At 42.0% G+C, this 20219-nt stretch overlaps 1 protein-coding gene across 2 annotated transcripts in view; it reads right to left on the bottom strand.

The window, feature by feature from the left end:
- The window catches only part of TSC22D2 (TSC22 domain family member 2), a 52073-nt gene that overhangs the window by 28632 nt on the left and 3222 nt on the right, over positions 1-20219 (bottom strand). Inside the window, exon 2 of one of the 2 annotated variants that reach the window (XM_053311084.1) lies at positions 1426-1497. The exons of the other annotated variant lie outside the window; for it this stretch is intronic. Within the exon in view, the coding sequence (XP_053167059.1) occupies positions 1426-1497 (72 nt within the window). The remainder of the gene's footprint in view (positions 1-1425; positions 1498-20219) is intronic. 2 annotated transcript variants of the gene reach the window in all.

The raw sequence follows: 20219 nt of genomic DNA, 5'->3' as shown, positions 1-20219 counted from the left end.
AGTATTCCAGTAAAAATAATCTCTTTCCATCTAAAGCAGGGCTGTATAACTTCAGCCCTCCAGCTGTTGGACTGCAACTTTCAGCTGCTGCAAAAGGCAGCAGCCAGGTTGGTCTCTGGTTCATCTCGAAGAGACCTATATTAAAAGAACTACACTGGCTACCAATATGTTTCAGGACAAAATACCAAGTACTGGTTCTAACCTATAAAGCCCTAAACAGCTTAGACCCAGGGTATTTACGACAACATCTTCTTCATTATGAGCCCTATCACCCACTGAGATAATCTTGAGAGATCTGTTTGCAGTTGTCACTGGCTTGTCTGGTGGCTAGTCAGGCAAGGGCCTTTCGCTGTTGCTACCCCGAGACTTTGTAACACGCTCCTTGCTGAAATAAGAGCTTTTCTAACAGCTTTTAAGTAGTCTTTAAAGTTGCATTTGTTCACCCAAGCTTTTTAACTAGAATTGGTTTTTAACTGTTGTCTTAAATTTGCTTTATGTTATTGGAAACTGCCCAGAGAAGTAAGTTTGGGGCAGTATACAAATAAAACAAACTTTCATCATCCCTACTGGCTACTGTGACGGGATGATGGCAACTGCAGTCCCACAACACTTATAGAATCTATTGAGCAGCCCTGGCCTAAAGCTTTGAATTCATTTGAGTGTAACATTTAAACCACTAAGCGGAGTTGGGGTGGGGTTATTATTATTTTTTAATTTTCCCTCACTCCACTCCCCCACATTGAACTTCATGTGTTTTTTTGCCTACTAAACAAACAGGTCAAACAACATGCCAAATCAGATCACAATCTACTTAGGGCATTTAAAAAAATATATAGTAACACTTTCTGAGAACACACATATCATGCAAGTTTTTGCGAATGAGGAAAAGTCTGCATGGGGAGTTTTCCAGAAGTTTCCAATTCAAAATTTCCAGAAAACCCACTTCTCTAGTGAATTGTAGTCATTATTCTGCCTGTGTTTCCTATCAAAGCTAATCTCACGTTTACTCTAATTCTGCAATAATGTGACTTCAATGTTTCAAGATTTCAGTGATTTAAAGTGTAGAGTCATAAGTGTAAAGTGTGAAGTTCATAGTCTTCAAAAACTAGATTGGGGCTATTAATCACTTCTTACCAAGTATCCATCTGCATACCACTTCTTGCACCTAATAATGAATTACTACTATTCTGCTCCCAACATCTACTGAGGAAAAGGTGTTAATGCGCAATGAGATCCAAAGTAAATAACTCTTTAGTTGACCTAATTTTTGAATGCTGTGGCTGCTCTAATCTAGTCACTGTAGGTAAACTGACAACATTGCACAAGATGCTGAAGTAAACAGAATAATTGACAAGAAACCTAAGCAGTGCAAAGCTGTTCATGCATACTCCAGCATGTATGCATTCCATACTGAAGTATTCATACCTATCCCAGAAGTTCTTTGATCCCTTTAACTTGTTCGAATGGAACACTTGGTAGAAAGTAGTTGAAGGATTCCTATGAGAGCCAGGAAATGAAAAGATTTGAGCATGGATAACAATGTTAAGAGGGAAATGATGCGTTTCAGATTTACACACTAAGGCCCTAGGCCCAAAGTATGGAACAGTACGTTATAGACTGGAGTTCACTTATACGTGTAGTAGAAAGTATAAAGATGTGCCCTTGATTTGATGTCGACTCTTGGTGACCACAGAGTCCTGTGGTTTTCTTTGGTAGAATACAGGAGGGGTTTACTATTGCCTCCTCCCGCACAGTGTGCGATGATGCCTTGCAGCACCTTCCTGTATCGCTGCTGCCCAATATAGGTGTTTCCTATATTCTGGGAATATTCTTTCCCATATTCTGGGAAACATACCAGTGGGGATTCAAACCAGTAACCTCTTGCTCGCTAGACAAGTCATTTACCCACTGCACCATTATGTGGCTAGTAGAAAGTGTAGAAGAGTAAATTCTACATAGACCGGAAAAATTATATGTAAGAATGGTACTGCTGGATGAAACCAAGGGCAGTCCGATTCCAAGCAGTATTCAGCCAGATGACACCTTACAAGCTTAAAATAATGGTCCTTCCCTCTTGTTACCACCATAAAGTATTCAGAAGTATACTGCATTGGTACATAGAAATTTGATGTCAAGCATTCTATCCTATGGCGCATGCACGCACACACACACACACACACCTCCCACACACACACCCAACCCAGTGTCCTATGAAATTTTCTTACCAGGGAAGCTATTACACAGTCTTAAGCTATGAAGTTTAGAGGGACATAAGCACTGGAAATTTAAGCTGTGAAATCCTGAATTCAAGGACTCACATTTGCCAGTTTGAAGCCAGTAAGAAGTCACATACTGGCTACTTAACCAAAAGCTTGCCACATTAAATGGCAAAGTCCCTTTTACACAAATCATGAAAGTCTTCCATGAAATATCAAGTTCAGGCTTGAAAAAGGAGACCTTGAAAGAGTTAATAGGATATATTTTCCTACAGCAAGTAAAAACACATTCAGTATCCTAAAGGAAATCTATACTTTTCACAAGCCACCTGCAAAATGAGGGGAAAGAGGTGTTCTTACAGTCACACATTTGCTGAAACTGTAAGAACAGGTGATTAGCTTAGGATATCTGCATTGTGTTTAGACACAGCAAGCGTAAGACTGTAAGAACAGGTAATTTTTGTTAGACTGCTTTCCCTCATGTCCCAAGTTCTCAATGGCCTGACTCCCTTGGCCTTGTGTGCTCCCCACACTCCCACCCCCAACACACACATTTCAGCTTCCATCACTGGTTTAAAGCTGTTGCCTGCAAACCTCGCAAATCCTTCCTTGTTCTAGTCAACCTTTGAACAAGCTAGAACAAACTGAGATACAGTCAACGGGGGAAGGCACACAAGCTCAAGGCACATAATAGCTAACCTCAAACCATGTTTTAATCCACCCTGTGAGCCAGGATGGTATAGTGGTTAGAGTGCTGGACTAGGACCGGAGAGACCTGAGTACAAATCCCCATTCAGCCATGAAACTAGCTGGGTGACTCTGGACCAGTCACTTCTCTCTCAGCCTAACCTTCTTTACCGGGTTGTTGTGAAAGAGAAACTCAAGTATGTAGTACACCGATCTGGGCTCCTTGGAGAAGGAGCGGGATATAAATGTAACAAACAAACAACCTCGTGGAATTCTCTGCCACAAGATGTGGTGACAGCCAACAACCTGGACAGCTTTAAGAGGGATTTGAATAACTTCATGGAGGAGAGGTCTATAAATGGCTACTAGTCGGAAGGCTATAGGCTACCTCCAGCCTCTGAGTACCAGTTGCAGGGGAGTAACAGCAAGAGAGAGGGCATGCCCTCAACTCCTGCCTGTAGGCTTCCAGAAGCATCTGGTGGGTCACTGTATGAAACAGGCTGCTGGACTAGATGGGCCTTGGGCCTGATTCAGCAGGGCTATTCTTATGTTCTAATTCAGATCTGTCTTCAAGGAACTGAAGAACCTCTTTGCAATTCTGTAACTTATGGCACAAACAGAATTATAAGCCATATATTGTAAGCAAAATGTTGGCCCCAAACAATTCAGTTTCACAATAGGTTCTGTGTACAGAATTGATAAATCAATGTTTTCCTGAGCTGTAAATGTTTCCAAGTCTCAGATTCATACCAAAATTCCAGCAGAAGCAAAGATAAAACTCAATTTTTCGTGTTTGACAGCACCTACAGTTGCCAATTTCTTAAGCTATACACACAATTATCTTTATATAGATCAGTAATGTTCACTCTGAGGAAAATGCTACACTTCCCTGCAATCTGGGTTTGCCTTCCAAGATAGTGCAAGAGTTCAAGAGAGCTTCCATCATCTGTGGATTCATTATTCACGGTTGGGAAAGACACCCAACTTCAGCATACGTGTGTGTGGGGGTGGGTGGGGGTGGGTGGGATTGACCTCATGTATCCACAGGTCAGGGGTGGCCAGAAATGACTGTGAAGGTCATTTCCAGCCCACATCTTGTTTCTCGGAGCCTCAAAATGGCTCCACTTAAGGAAACAAAAAAATTGGTGATTTTCAGGTGATTTGGGGGCACTCCAGGACTCAGGGGGAGCAGAAAAGCATGATAAGGAGCTCCCCCTGCATTTCCCCCCAAATTTGACCAATTTTTAGCCATTTTCAAGCTGATCCAGAACCTAACCCCCGCAATCCCATTGTCCCCAATGCCTCGATATTCATGGTTTCGGTATCCGCACTGCAGGTGGGAACAGAACCCCCGCAAATATCAAGGTCTGCCTATACAATGAGTGACATCCATAGAACTGCACAGCTTGCTGCACAAACCCAAAATGTAGTCTTCATACAAGATGTCACCATGCCACATGGCACACTGCTTTTGTAGTATGGGACAAGGTCCTGCTGATTAAACTCAAAAGTCCCACTGGACATGCCTAAACTCTGGGTACACCTAAGGCTACATTTTGGATCCCAGTTGGAGCCTGCATGTTAAGCCTTGTTCCTAGGAATCAAATATGTAAAATATGTAGACCAATTATAAAACTAATATTGTATTAACATTTAAAATAGATTTGAGCTGATAAGGAATGCTTCAAGTTTTCAGTCAACCTTAAAAAAAAACATATCATGTTTATCATAAACCATAAGCAGTTAAGGTGTCTATTTATGACATTCCAGAGGAAAAGGTCAATATGTTTACTTTTAGGAAAGGAGATCCTATTCAGATTGTTAAAGTGGTTAACTCTATTTTGTCTGCCCCCCCTTCTTGGGGGGGTTCTTTTCTTTGAGGGGCAGGGAAATTGCAGCGGCACTGTTTAAGGGCCTTCTTTTGACCGCCACCACCCCAATGCTTTCTGTGGGATCCTGCTAAGGTGTCCCCAGGCTGCTAGCTGCCCATGCCCAGTTGTAGAAAGGGGAAAGGCTCACCGGTAGAAGAATGAATGCAGATTAGAATTTGGGCAGGAGCCCAGGTGCATGTCTAATCAGGAGCGAAGACAGGAAGGAACTGGGGAATCACACCTGAGCATGCTGGGAGAAGGGGGATGGACTTCAGCTACTTGAAAAACACCTGAGATTTCCCGTCTACCGGGAGCAAGGAGTGGAAGTTAACCCTTTGTGAGCTGTGACCTCCTACTTCGAGGGAGAAAGGTTAATATGTTTACTTTTAGGGAAGGAGATCCTATTCAGATTGTTAAAGTGGTTAACTCTATTTTGAATAAAGATGGTTTGTCACTGAATGATCAAATCTCTTTATTTCGGTCAGTGACCAGCATGAGATTAAAACAAATGTAGGAGAGAAGACAAACAAACTTCTACTACAAACAATCAAACCAAATAAACTAAAAAAGTCCTCCTGAACATAGATCAAGGTACTGAAAGTACTACTAAAAATACATAACTAAGAATAAAAGGAGACAGCAGACTTATGAGATTATTACATACAAATCAAAATTTGCCTTCCTGACTCCTGAATCTGAGAGGGGTTAAACAATTCAGGAGCTTGGGAAAAATTTGTTAGATTTACTGCTGATATACAAATGATCCCAATACCTGCGTGCCCACCTGCAGTTAGCCACACTGTAGCTGCAAAAGTTGCTCTGGCCTTAAATCCATCACCTATTTCCCCGTTATTAAGCTCTTACGCAAACGGAGGGCTGCACTACAAAATTTAGCTAGCTGTCTGGTGAGGCTGGAATTACTTCCTTCCAACAGCCTGCCAATCATCTGAGGAGAATCAAGACTTGGGCATTTAGCCATCAAAGGATAAATGAGATCTCGACGCAGGTCTCTATAGAACAAACATTCCAACAGCACATGGGTAACCGTTTCCACTTGACCCTCCCAACATGGGCAGAGCCTGTCCCCATAGGGAGTCCCTCTATATCTACCCTCTAAGGGGGCTGAAGGCAGGGCATTGCATCTTGCCAGGGTAAAAACTCTTCTAAGTGGAGACTGAATGACAACATGAGCACAACTCAAGTTTAGAAAGCATTCTGCTGCTAAATTAGCAGTCAGAAATTCCATGGTAATGTATAAGAATGCTGTTAGATACAGAATAATTAAGAGTTCACACTGCAGTAGTGTGGCAAGAAGACATTGCCTCTGAAACACAGTGGAGACCCTGTGCTTGGAGAGACAAGGTAAGTGCTGACTATTTGGCATATCCTACCAGCCTAGGATCTATGTGGTAGGCCTATCTTTTTATGAAAGATTTTTTGCAATTAGGAGCCTAGCGCTTCAGATTGGCAGTTCTGGGCAACTCAAGGGCCAGCTGAATTGAACATTTTCCACTAGTAAGCCAATTGTAGAGATTAATTGCCTAGCATGTTTGTTTTAATTATTCCAGAAATAGATTAACAACCATGTTTTAGAAAGAGAACATTGACTATTCTCTAATACAGGATTTTGAAAACCCTCATTTGAAATTCAGACTGGGAGGTATAAGGAGTATGCTACTGTGCTGTTACCTGCTGCTGACAATCTCTAAATCAAGTTAACAGCAATACTATCCTAGTGCTAAACTGGAGGAGAGTCGTCAATTATGTTTTATATTCGTTCCTCCTTTTCTCCCAGCCCACTTCCCAGTATCTTGTGCTTTATGCCACCCCTTGCCCACACATGCACTTCAATTTTGATCTTTTTACTTACTATGTATGTCTCCACATCAGCATGATTTCCCCCTTTATGAGCTTTTCTTTACCCACTCTTCATTGCCTTGATCCCCTGCCTGCCTGACAGGGTTGATTTGATTTAAATCAAATTGACTTAAATCATGATTTAAATCACTTCACAGAAAAACGGTTTTAATGATTTAAATCATTAGTTAGAAAGATTCTAGTTAATCATTTTCTAGCAAAAGTACATTCTTGTTCAATATAACCGTAGTACATATTCAGAGATAGATGTAGGTTTCATTTTTAGAAGGTAGGTACTCATGTCTCATAATGCTGTCTCATTTGCACAACTGGGCCTTGCATGTCTTTGTTGCACTGTTTGCATTTTGCACACATGCCTGTCTTACTCACAGGAACTTCATTGAAATATTGCCAAACAGGGTCTCTTATGACCTGCTGCCATGATAGGCGTTTCCCTTCTACACTGGAGGATACACTTGGGAAATGTTTCCTCAGGACTGCATGAATGTTCAGTGTTCCCTCTAAGGCGTGCATGTATGCTCACACTTTTTTGATGTCCTTGCAGTTAGTTTTAGATCCCGCTCGGGTTTAAATCAGGAAGGTCCCACTCTGAATGCATGAGCGTGCGCTGCCTTAATACTGCTGCCCAGAACAAAACTCATTCTGCAAAGGGATGAAAAAAATTAGAGAACACTGGTGCTGTTCACTTTTGTTTTCACTTTTTATTCTCCTCCCCTATTCCCTTGCATTTATTTCCAGACTCCTCCTCCTCTCTCAGATCTACTCCATCCCCCACAAATCCTCTTATTCATCTATTGACCTTCTTTGTCTTTGCACTTTTAGAAAGAGCAAGGGGGGGGGGGAGAGGCTTGACTGTGTGTGTTTGTGCGCTGCATGTTCACCCCCTGCAGAGAAGTCATGATTAATATTCCGGATGATATCTTTGACAGAGGTTCTTTTTTTAAACTGGTTTTTTAAAAATACAATCTGATTAAAATTTAAAGATCTGATTAAAATGTTTTAAAATCCAATTTTTAAAATTAAAAAAATAATTTTTATCAACTCTGCTGCCTGATGCTTTCAACTTCTAGCTACCCCACAGAAGGTTTCACACATTACCTTCCCAGTATCCTCTCACTATTTCCTTGCTCTTGTGTGAGGTATCCAACCCTCATTTGCCAGCAAAGCGTATTGCATTATTTTTAGAAAATATCTATTGCATTCCCACTGGTCAAAGGTACCCATCAAACATTAGCTGTAATTATTAGTGCATGAGGTAAGCCAGTCAGCCAGTTAAGGTTGGTAGTGGAAGTGGCATGTCCCCTTGATACTGCCTAGATCTTCTTTGGGAGAGGCACCTGAAAATGTGAGGAATCCAAAGCAAGCTGTACCTACTGATTTCCTCTATTAGCTGTTTAGAGCCATAATTAATTGGAAAAAAATGCACAAGCATTCAGAATGGGGCCTTCCTGATTCAACCTGAGCAGGACCTAAAATTAACTAAGCGGGCATCAGAAAACTTGTGAGAGCGCACACATGCACACACCTTACAGCAAACAGTGGCTGGGATGGAGATTCAAAATATGATGTCAAGGCATATTTTGCTTTGCCAAAGCACACAAACAGTTGCAAATAGCAATAGCAATAGCACTTACATTTATATACCGCTCTATAGCCGGAGCTCTCTAAGCGGTTTACAATGATTTAGCAAATAGGAGCACTGTTCCCTCTAAGAGGAATTTCCAGATGTCGTTCACTACAACTCCCAGCACCCTCCACTGCAATGGCCTCTGACTGGGGGTTATGGGAGTTGTAGTCAACAACATCTGGGAATCCCTGTTAGAGGGAACACTGACTAGAAGTATCACCCTTGTCTGTTTTCCTACATGCATTGTCTTGACTTTCTGTGTCTGCCATCTGGGGGAGCCACTCAAGATTAATGTTGGTTGGGGACTGTGTAGATTCCTGTGTAGATATAGGAACTCCCCCTGTCACCAACCATTCCTTTTGCTTATCTTCTAGCCTTATGAAGGGTTCTCTAGGACTCAAAATTTGCTGTTTGTAGCTTTTTTACTTTCTGAGTGGCCCTAATAAAAACGATTACCTATGCTAGGTTATGGAATTTTCTTTTAATGGAACAACACAGACACAGAAGATCTCATGTAGATACAATTTCTGAAATCAAATTTTAGAAGTCAGCTAAATTGGTGTTCTCATTATAGTGACCTGGAAGAATCAATGGGTAGTGTCTAGAGCAGTGTTTCTCAACCACCAGTGCTGGTCTGTGAGGCATCACTAATAAGAATCACACACCCCAAAAACCAATTTTGGGTCAGCGGGGACCACCAGGAGCTCTCCGAGTTCATTTCCAGGCAGCCCTCACTTCTGGATAACGTTCATTTCACTTCCTCGAAAGGAACATTATCCAGCAGCAAGGGCTGCCTGGAAAAGAGCTCCAGAGAGCTGCCCGGAGTTGTTTTTTTGGGGGGGTGCCTGGGGGTGAGGTTGAGTGCAAGTGAAGTAACCCCCTTTCTAACTGCAGGTCCAGGCACCTGTGCATGAATAATGTACTCGTCCATGACTCCAAAAACATTGAGAAACACTGGTCTAGAGCAGTACAGATGCAACAGTGCCAGCACAAGGCCCTATACTCCTTTCTTCCTGCAGCCTTCAGGCCCTACAAAAGCTGTTCCTAATGGTCAAGGACCGTCAGCAATAGCATGGGATTAGCACAGGTGGCTGCAGGAAAAGGGGGAACCCCCCCCCCAAATCAGGGAGAGGCAGCTTCTGTAAGCAGAGCTCCACTTGCAGAAGGTGTCCCCAATCAGTTTCCAGGAATTCCCTCCTTCCCCCATGCAGACTTGGGGGGCTGGGTGTGGCAAGAAACACATTGTGTCGGCTCAGATAATCATAGGGGTCTTTTAACTTGATTAACTTTATTAATGTTTTATTTTACATTGTATGTGTTTTGATGTTGTGAGCTACCCCAAGTAGTAATGTACTGGAGTGGTGGTGAATGAATAAATAAATAAAATAGAGGATCTTTTCTCAACTGACTTAATTCTCCACATCCCCGCCCCCCAAGAATGATCTATGAATTCTGTTTCTTTTTTCTAACATTTCTAAAATGCTCAATGCTTCCTACAGTCAGCTAATTATGGGTGGATATGAATACTCTGTCCATGTCTCATTTCCTGCAACCCTAGGGTCTATAATCAGGAAAAGCAAGGCCTTTTCCAGCTGGCTGAATGTTCTATTCTTTTTGTGAAGCATAAACCAGGAAGCCAGATGTGCATAGTTATCTCTCAGTTTGGGGAGGGGGGCTTCCCCCTATAAATAATTCCATTAAAAGCAATTACTGAAGATGCTGCAAAATACCCACAAACACAGCAGAGCAAGAGACCATTTAATTTTCCAGCTGAAAGTCACAGATTTATGAGAAACATCTAAAGGCCAAGCTGAATATGGGTACAAGCTAAGTGCAGCTTCTATCTAGATGACCACTACTCATTTTTAATAAAACAAAACTAATATGTTGGTTTAGTAATCTCTTGAGCCAAAGTGAAAAGGGCTGAGTGTGTGTTCCCACTGGATTCCATTTCTGCTTCTATTCTATTCTATTCATTTCTGCCTGTTTTCAAAAGGAATGAAAACTCAAGTTGTTTTCTCCTAATAGCACTTACAAAAACCATGTTTTTGGATGAGATGGGTGTTTATTATAAAAATTATATGTTCCCTCCTCACATTCATTAGCAGTACTGTTTGTGGTTTTAGTTCCCATGCCAAAATATCATCCTTTGCCAGCATATTAGTTATGTTTTATCTATGCCTGTCATTAATATTGAAGATGAAAAAATAAGCAAGCTACTAGTCTACAAGGATCAATAATGAAAGAACACCCAAATCGAGAATCTGGGGTGCAAGACATTATTTGTTAGAGCCTCTACCCTGTGATTACTCATTATTTGAGCAGGACATTCAGATGAAAATTCTAATTATGGCAGAAAGTTCAAGGCCTTGGTTTTGATCTATGAAAGCCTTAATGATCTGATACTACAACTTTCTCAGTCAATAGCTAAGTGACATGCAATAAAGTAATATTGGGTTGCTGTCAGTTATGAGATTGCCAAGTCTCACAGGAATGAGAACACTAGGATTTGGATCTCCTCTATTTGGGCTGACTTTGGGAACCACAGCTAAGTTTGCCCAGAGTGGGAAGAAACAACATACATTTTATCTTATTGGTTTGAAAATTAAGTTAACATGTTATACCTATTTGGTTCAGCTGCATTAGTTACCAATTTGTTTCTAGGCTCAGTTTAAAGCACCTGCATTTGTCTTTAAAGCTCTAAATGATTTGGGACCAGATTACCTTAAGGAGCCAATCACACAATGCTGCATCCGATACTACAGTTTTTCTACACCGAGGTACACAATCAGTGTTTTCTAATCTTTCCCATCTGTGTGTGGAATGAATGTTGTTCTGAGCGGCAGTATCAAGATAGTATGTGCGCACGTGCATTCAGACTGGGGCTTCCTTGATTCAAACCGAGCAGGATCTAAAATTAACTGAGCGGACATCATAAAACTTGTGAGCACACGCATGTGCGCACGCCTTAAAGGGAGCACTGTACACAATATCCTAGTGTGCTCACTTCACACCACTACAACTACAGTAATCCCTCAACCTACGAACCACTCGACTTACGTTGTTTTCGAATTACGAGCGACAAAAAAGACCGGAAGTAGTTGCCGGTTTAGATTCAGCTTACTCGACCTACGAATTTTTAGATGCGGCTTCCTCGAATTACGAATGTTTTCAGACTTCCGTGGTGCGCTCCTCGACTTACGAAAATTTCGACCTCCGAACGTGCGTTCAGAATGGATTATTTACGTAAGTCGAGGGACCACTGTACTTTTATTTCATAGGACACTAAAAAGGTAAAGTGTGCATTCGAGTCGATATTGACTCCTGGCAACCACAGAGCCCTGTGGTTTTTCTTTGGTAGAATACAGGAGGAGTTTACCATTGCCATCTCTCATGCAGTATGAGATGATGCCTTTCAGCATCTACCTATATGGCTGCTGCCCAATATAGGTGTTTCCCATAGTCTGGGAAACATACCAGCAGGGATTCAAACCAGCAACCTCTGGCTTGGTATTCAAGTCATTTCCTCGCTGTGCCATTAGGTGGCTACACCTGTTCAATAGTGCCTCTTCATGCCAAAAGATGATTGGGACAGACCAGCTGGCAGCAGTCTTTCCTCTAATGAACTACCACTGGCAGGGCAAGTGATAAGAGGAAGCAATTTCTACTAGATAAGTTCTTAGTGTTACCCCTTTGGTAATTCAAGCCCAGTTTAGTTATAAGTCCCATCAATCATAAATCCACTCCAAAAATCCACCATGTCAACACGTTTTTTTCTTCAAGAAAAAAAATAGCTCAATAGGTTACTCAATTACAGTCTTTTTGCATGAAATAAGCAGACAACATGAAAGATGTGTGCATATACTGACACTTTTTACCTAGCAGTATTCAAATATATTCTTGTGATTCCCTGAAGTAGAACAGATACCGTAAGAAGCTCAGTAATGGTGGACAAGCTTCCCTAAAGACAACTTCCCCTGCCATTAGCAACTATAAGAGTGCTTGGTGTGCACTAGATCATACTCTGTTCAAGTGGGGCAACAGCAAAGCTTGACAGGTTTGACCTGCACTCCATATGAACCCACCACCTTAAGTGGCGCAGCGGGGAAATGCTTGACTAACAAGCAGAAGGTTGCTGGTTCGAATCCCCGCTGCTATGTTTCCCAGACTATGGGAAACACCTATATCACTGCCGCCTGATATAAGAAGATGCAGAAAGGCATCATCTCTTACTGCACAGGAGGCGGCAATGATAAACCCCTCCTGTATTCTACCAAAGCAAACTGCAGGGCTATGTGGGCGCCAGGAGTCAAAATCCACTTGACAGCACACTTTACCATATGAACCAAGCATGTGTCCTAAACCATGCCCTGTAATCTTTTGTGATGTGCTTGTGTTCATTGGTAGACATGTAGGAGTTCTTCAGCAGTCACTAGGAAATAATTCCTAGAAAGTAGAAACATACTGCCATAATCCAAGCTCTTATTTAAAGCCTGCATTTTGGCAGTCTAAATTTTTACCACTAAGAAAGCTAGCAAAATAGGTCTATGTTACCCTAGTAATCTGAAGATAACATTTTTTCCACCAGAAAGAAATTTGATACAGCTTTAATAGTGAAACCATCATACTAAAATACTTCCTTGTGTTGATTCTTGAACATTTCCATGCAAATTTAATCCTCTCTAATAAAACGCTTGGTGTCCGTCCGTGGACGGACACCAAGCGTGTGTCCGTGCCTCCCTGGCCTGTTCTGCGCATGCGCAGAGCGCATGCATAGGACGGCCGAGGCAGAACGGAGACAGACAAAAGGCGGCCATGTTTTTGACTCTGTCCGGCCGCGGGGAGGGCAGATGCGGCTTTGGCAGCCGCTTGGAGACAGAGGCGGCGGCGGGGGGACCAGATCACCTGCAGGCAGCGAGGACAGATGCGGCTTTGGCAGCCGCTTCAAGACAAAGGCGGCAGCGGGACCCAAACACCCGTTGGCGGCATTTCCAAAATGAACAGCGGAGCAGCCAAGCGGCCACCATGAAGCCAGAGAAGAGACGGCAGGGGGAAATGGCCGAGGCAGCGGCAGAGCCGCCGCCTCAGCAAGAGGAGACGCAGACCAGCCGGGGAGACGGAGGCCGGGACTGGGGGCCGAGCGGAGACCGTAGAAAGCACTTTAAAAAAAACAACTGCCGCCGCCGTTGCCGCCGAACTCCCACCCTCCCTTCCAACTTCCAAACCCACCTTACCCCGGCCCGTGACAGTTGGGCGAGAAAACTCCATAACTGAAGAGGAAGAGAGGAGCTCGCAAACAGAGCTCCTCTCTGAGCAAAGGCTCTGCCCGAACTGACACTATGGACGCGAAGGACCCAATAGGCGTCCTTCGCGCCCAAAGCGCCAGTTCAGGAAGAGGCTTTGCAGAGACAGGAGCTCTGCTTGCGAGCTCCTCTCTCCCTCTTCAATTAAGGACTTTTCTTCGCCCAACTGACACGGGCCGGGGTAAGGTGGTCTCGGAAGTTGGGAGGGAGGGTGGAAATGGCCGCAGAGGAAGATGCGGCTGCGACAGCCGCAGGAAAGCAGAGGCAGCAGGGCCACCAAAGCGCACAGAGACACAGGGAAAAGGGAGAGGGGGGGAAAAACCTCGGAGGACAACAAAGACAAAGAGCAAGTGAGAAACAAACACAGAGAGAGAGACAGACAGAGAGATTAAAAAAAAAACCCACACAAACACACACACACACACAAAGGGGTGGGGGGAAGGCTAGCACCCGTTATTATAACGGGCTTAAAAATACTAGTGTACTAATAAGTCTGAAAGACAGAAAAATTAAATGTTTCTAGAAAAAAGCCATTACAAGGTTGACATGCTAGTTTTTACTTATGTTTTATCCATATTACTCCCACTAAAGTTTGGCAAAATGATACACCTTATAAGGAACCTATTTCCCCTCCTCTCAAAAATGTACTTTTAAAACAATCTACTTCCCCCTCACTCCCTCCTTCACTATAGGCTCCAGAAATGGGGAACAGAACCTCACGTACTAATTTTGAAACATTTTAGTCCATCCGATTTAGTACAGAAAATTTTCAAAAACTGCAGTAGTCATAGTATGCCTTTCTATCTTATGACTACAGCAGACACTCGCTGCTGAATTCATGTACAGAACTGTTAAGAATTTGAATGTCCACAAAATCAACTTTACTGCTCTGTTTAACAGATTCTATTTTTAAGAAAGTCACTTAGCAGTGGAAAGAAGAATGGCATTGCTGAATCACATGGGAACAAGCTTAAGGCCAAGACAGGGTTCTTGCCTACATTTCTTTCTGATTTGCATTTACAAATTGTTTTAACATGACAAAATTCTGTTTCGGAGGCTGAAAACATAGAAGACTTGTAACTGTTGTGAGCATGCCCAAAAACCACTTTAAATGGGGAATGAAATTCAGTAACAGCAGGATCTGAGCAGTGCCTACTGTTTCCAATTTGCATAATCCTTTTTAAAAATTTAAATAGAGTATATAGTACATACACTGTGCAAGAAACTCTTATCAATGTTAATGCTAATGGAAGGCTTTGTTCCATTATGAGAGGCTTCAAGAGCTCAGTTTTACCATTTATAATACTTTATCAGCAACAATTAGTAGACCATACAAATAAGCTTTTTAACTGGACAGAGAAAGATACTCTATGAAGAGATCCTTACAATCAGGTTTTCAACAATCTGGCGGCTGCCACTGACAGTTCACAATTGTAGCCATTCATTGGAGTTCCTGGACCACAGCCTGCACAGTTCACACTGGTCAGCTATATCTGTACTCTACGCCTTTTCTAACCAGCCTGGTAATGTTTGCACCAAGTTTCCCACAAAGTATGTAGGAGGTTTAAACAAGCTTTTCCAGTGATATATGCTTTCATGAGTGGCAACATATTTCTCAGGAGCCAAAAGTATAGTAATCAGCTAGTTATGTTTTTAAAAGTCTAGCGGATGTTTGGATTTAACAGGATTAAGAAAGGTCTGCAATTTCATTTTTAGCAGTTTAGTTTGTGCTAGTTTTGGTTATGAAAATAAAGCTAAAGAACAAGAATACAGGACATACTCTATTAATAAGAAACATTACCCAGTAAATCACATTTGTTGCATATTTAGTTTCTGAACGCAGTGTGGAGAACTGACAACACACATAGCAGAATATACTTTACAATTATATCTTGAATGCAAAGTTCCAATCTGCCTGAATTTAGAATTCTTTTGCATATTGCCAAATCAGCACCCTTATTTCCTATGCTAGGCACCAATGATGGTCCAATGATCCAATTACCTCTTGAATCAACAGAACTAGGCACACACAATTCTGAAGGTGGCCAACTAGAACAGGGCAGGAGGCTAAGAATGGTGTGCCAAATGCAGGGACATACAGCACCTCCCTATGTAGCTTTAAAAAAATCCTGGATGGTGATTGGCCATAAATAAATAATTTAAGGAAGAGAACGACCAATACTGTTTACCAAGCCTTATAATTACAGGCAATGTTCTCAGTAGAGCTAGGGTCTTAAATTGCTTCATATCACTCCACAAGACAGAGACAATACTTCATTTTGAAGTAGTGATCTGGAATTCCTTGCCATACCACATTCCTGATCCCTTCCAATATCCCTGAGTGTTCCCTTTCCCTCTCCCCCACCCCCCTCCCTCCCTCCCACTCACACACACAGACACACAAAATGTGTTCGGAGGCGGGGGGGGGGGGAAGAGGATGCACTTACCCCTTCCTCCGCTTTCCCCTCACCAGCGCTCCGTTAGTAAAGGCTCCATCAGGGCGGCAGCTTACCTCCCTGCAGCCCTGTTCCCTCTTGGGCCAGAAATGACCTTAAGTGCCAAGTGCATGGGCACATGTTACATGCACGAGCACAGGCCCAACGTGCACACGCACCCAGCACTTCTAGCCAAAGAGGGAATGGGGTGGCAGGGAGGTATGCTTCTGCCCTGACGGGGACTTTACTAATGGAGCGCTGGTGGGGAGGGGGGGAGCGAGGAAGCAGAGGGAGAGATAAATGTACCCTCCCCCACCCTTAAAGTTATCACCCCCCACCTTTGAACTTCCCCTGACCGGTTCTGTACATATCTCTCACACTCACTTAGAGACTGTTCTGAACTGGTACCTAGAGCAAAGAACCAATCTCTTAATGTATTTTTGATATGGTATTGCTGCCAATGAGAAAACATAGCATCTCCGTCCCTAAGATATAATAGCATGATTTTTAAAATGGCAGTTTCTAGCAATATAAATTGCTGCTACTATGCTCTGTATTGCCACTAAGCTCTATTTAGAAGAAATATTTAAAATATAAGTATTTTAAATATTAAAAACTTCAAATTGAGTTTGAAAACATAACAAACTTCTTACTAGCTATTCATTCGCTAATCTATGTCCACATGCTGGAACAAACATGGCTTAAATTTTGCCCACAACAGATGAGAGTGAAGGCTGAACAAGACTGGGAGAAGCTGCTGTTGCATCCTCTCCATCTTCTGTTAGAAATGGATATAGATTCCAGGATTCTGACCTTGAAATGCTAACTCAAGTCAGGTGGAGTCTGGCAAGAGCTAGAGATGCACCTGGTAGCTTAACCATAGCTCTGGCCAAACTGCGGCAATAAAACTCTACTTCCCTAACCTTCCAAAGCAGCCAGTTCCACCTGCATTTCTTACCATAGCTGCATTTTACTGTGAGCAAAGCTACAACCAGAAAGCAAAACTCTGCTGTCATTTAGTAGATTCCTTCCCTCTTCTGCAGCACTTATATCCACCTAAGCAATCTGACTAGTGGGCTGTGAGTAAAAATTGAAGCAACCATATCAAAAGTGGCCTTGTTACTTCCATGAAGAAATTAGCATGATAAATGTAATAAATAAATAAATATTATTATATCCCGCTCTTCCCCCAAGGAGCCCAGAGCGGTGTACTACATACTTGAGTTTCTCCTCACAACAACCCTGTGAAGTAGGTTAGGCTGAGAGAGATGTGACTGGCCCAGAGTAACCCAGCTAGTATCATGGCTGAATGGGGATTTGAACTCGGGTCTCCCCAGTCCTTGTCCAGTACTCTAGCCACTACACCACATAGATTTCATTTCTAAACACATGCATTACAAGAAAGGAATCCAAAAATAGCATTTGCATCAATAGTCTTTTTACTGCTCATTAACCGAATCCCCCCTTAAGTCATGTTACAGGTACTTGAACATGCTTAATATATCTCCTGCATTTTGGACACAGACTGGCTCTGACCCATTTCATGCCAGCCAGCATAGTATAGTGGTTAGAGTGCTGGACTGGGACCGGGGAGACCCGAGTTCAAATCCCCATTTGGCCATGATACTAGCTGGGTGACTCTGGGCCAGTCACTTCTCTCTCAGCCTAACCTACTTCACAGGGTTGTTGTGAGGAGAAACTCAAGTATGTAGTACACCACTCTGGGCTCCTTGGAGGGAGAGCAGGATATACATGTAATAAATAAATAAAGCATCTTAAAATGTGTAGCCCAAGAGGCAACCTGTCTTATATTATGATGTAGGTGGAAACAGTAGCCAGACACTATTGTCTGGCCCTCTTCACTGAATGACTAGAGATTTCAGAATAGATTACCATTAGCATCATAGATTAAGAAAAACACTGAACACTACTTCTATAATCTTCTCTGACTCAGAGATTAACATAAATGTTAGTTAAGCAATTTAACTCAAGTACAACAAGCTAAATAAAACAGGCTTGGATAACTTCATGGAGAGGTCTATCAACGGCTACTAGTTGGAAGGCTATAGGCTACTTCCAGCCTCTGAGTACCAGTTGCAGGAGAGTAACAGCAAGAGAGAGGGCATGCCCTCAACTCCTGCCTGTAGGCTTCCAGCGGCATCTGGTGGGCCACTGTGTGAAACAGGATGCTGGACTAGATGGGCCTTGGGCCCGATCCAGCAGGGCTGTTCTTATGACCCATGACTACTTTCTGAAAGATCAATAAAAGTGGTGTCTCACATTGAGATAATGGGTTCCTCCTGCACACCCATCTTGGCAAAATCCTCCTGGAGGTGAATTCTGAATTGTTTGACTTATAACAAAATTAAGCTGTTCCTAACAGTTTAACAGTAACTTTAGATCTAAACAGAATGTTTCACTGCATTCTGCAAAGTCTTATCCTTAACATTTTTTCTGTGCAAAGAGACATTCAATTGGTTAAAAAAAAGGTCATGTTTCTGTAAGAGATCTGTATCCTAAATGGGAGGCAGAAGAAAGATGATTGTTAGAAAATATGTACATGTGAACATACATCTAGTATGCTATGTTGATTTGAGAAAAGGCCTGTTGAGGCCATTGTTTCACACAAGCAGATCCCTTAAGTGTACCATGGATTCCACTTGTATGCAACAATGTGCAGGGATTTTTTTTAGCATTTGTTGCTACTCAACAAATCATATACTATACCTGACATTTACAAAGGGGTGGGGGGTGGAGAGGCTCAAAAAAAGCAGGCTTGTTTTAAACAATACTATTACATCATAGAATATCCTGCCTTCTAGAATACAATGATAAAAGCCCCTTGTACAGTCTCTAACAAGTAGTATCAGCTGGAAAGCTAAAGCTGCAATTCTAAATACACTTACTATGAAGTAGGGCCTAACCAATTCAATGGAACTTTCTGCTAAGTATGCATGCTTAAGACTACTGTATGAAATAAAAAATAATTCATATTGAGAAAGTACCTGTAATTCAACACACCTCAGAGTAAAAAATAATAATCTTGTGTACAGTATATTAGTATAAAAACTGTGATTTTCTATTTTCATTCCACTTCTGATCCAAATTCTATATCTGGAAGTTGAACAGAGGATCTCCAAGACAAAGCCAACAGCAACAAGGAAATAGTGTTTGCACGTTATTGCAATGCTGAGTTATAAAAATAATATCCAACTGTTAATGCTATCAATTACCACAAAGCCATACAAACCTATTCTGATTTGGGGTTTGTTTTTAATTTAATCACAAGTAAATTTGTTGACAGTAGTTGTCCCTATATTAGGTTAGGATCTCCTAAGTGGAAAGTTTCTATTCAGTATTTACAATTCAAATGAAACCAAATACTCTGAAGTACATGCCGATTTCATACAGCATTTTAGAGATACTTACGGAAACTACAGTTTCAGGCAAGTTATTCATATCTTTAAAATGGCACTAAGATGAGTAAAATTATTTCCCTTCCCACACAGCAAAGTTTACCAAGAGGAACTCTAACAGACCTAGGTCAGAGGTTCTTATGTAGGGCATATAAGTGAGTCATTTACCAGAGAGGAGTCAGTCTTCTCTGTCCATTCTACTCTTCATGAAGATTCTACTACACATCCCCCTCCAGGTTCCCACTTGCCTTATACAAATACACCTTTTCTCGCAGTTTAGGATTTAACAATTATGCAATTTCCTTTTCTTAAAGTTTTTCAATAGCTTATAGAATATTGACAAGCCATAGTTCCAGATTTGGAACTTTCTACAATGCAGTGAATTAGAAACCACATAAAGCTCTCCTTAAAGATAGTGGAGAATGTCCTTTGCTTATTTTTTGTCCACTGTACTATTAAAAATATCTTTACAAGTATTTTTCTTGAAAATTCTCAGAATCCTTTATGCAGGAATCCTCCACACTTAAAGGTAAAGTTGCGCCACCAGGTCAGTGTCAATTCCTGGCGGCCACAGAACCACGAGGTTTTCTTTGGTAGAATACAGGAGAGGTTCACCATAGCTGTCTCCTGCGCAGTATGAGACGATGCCTTTCAGCATCTTCCTATATTGATATAGGTGTTTCTCATAGTCTGGGAAACATACCAGCAGGGATTTGAACCAGCTACCTCTTGCTCACTAGGCAAACTTGCATGGGGTTTATTTCCAAGTAAACACATCTGATTAGG

Source organism: Hemicordylus capensis, chromosome 3 (assembly GCF_027244095.1).
Source record: "Hemicordylus capensis ecotype Gifberg chromosome 3, rHemCap1.1.pri, whole genome shotgun sequence".
Classification (NCBI taxonomy): Eukaryota; Metazoa; Chordata; class Lepidosauria; order Squamata; family Cordylidae; genus Hemicordylus; species Hemicordylus capensis.
Note: the sequence above shows the minus strand (reverse complement) of the source record. Positions and strands in the feature narration are given on the sequence as shown.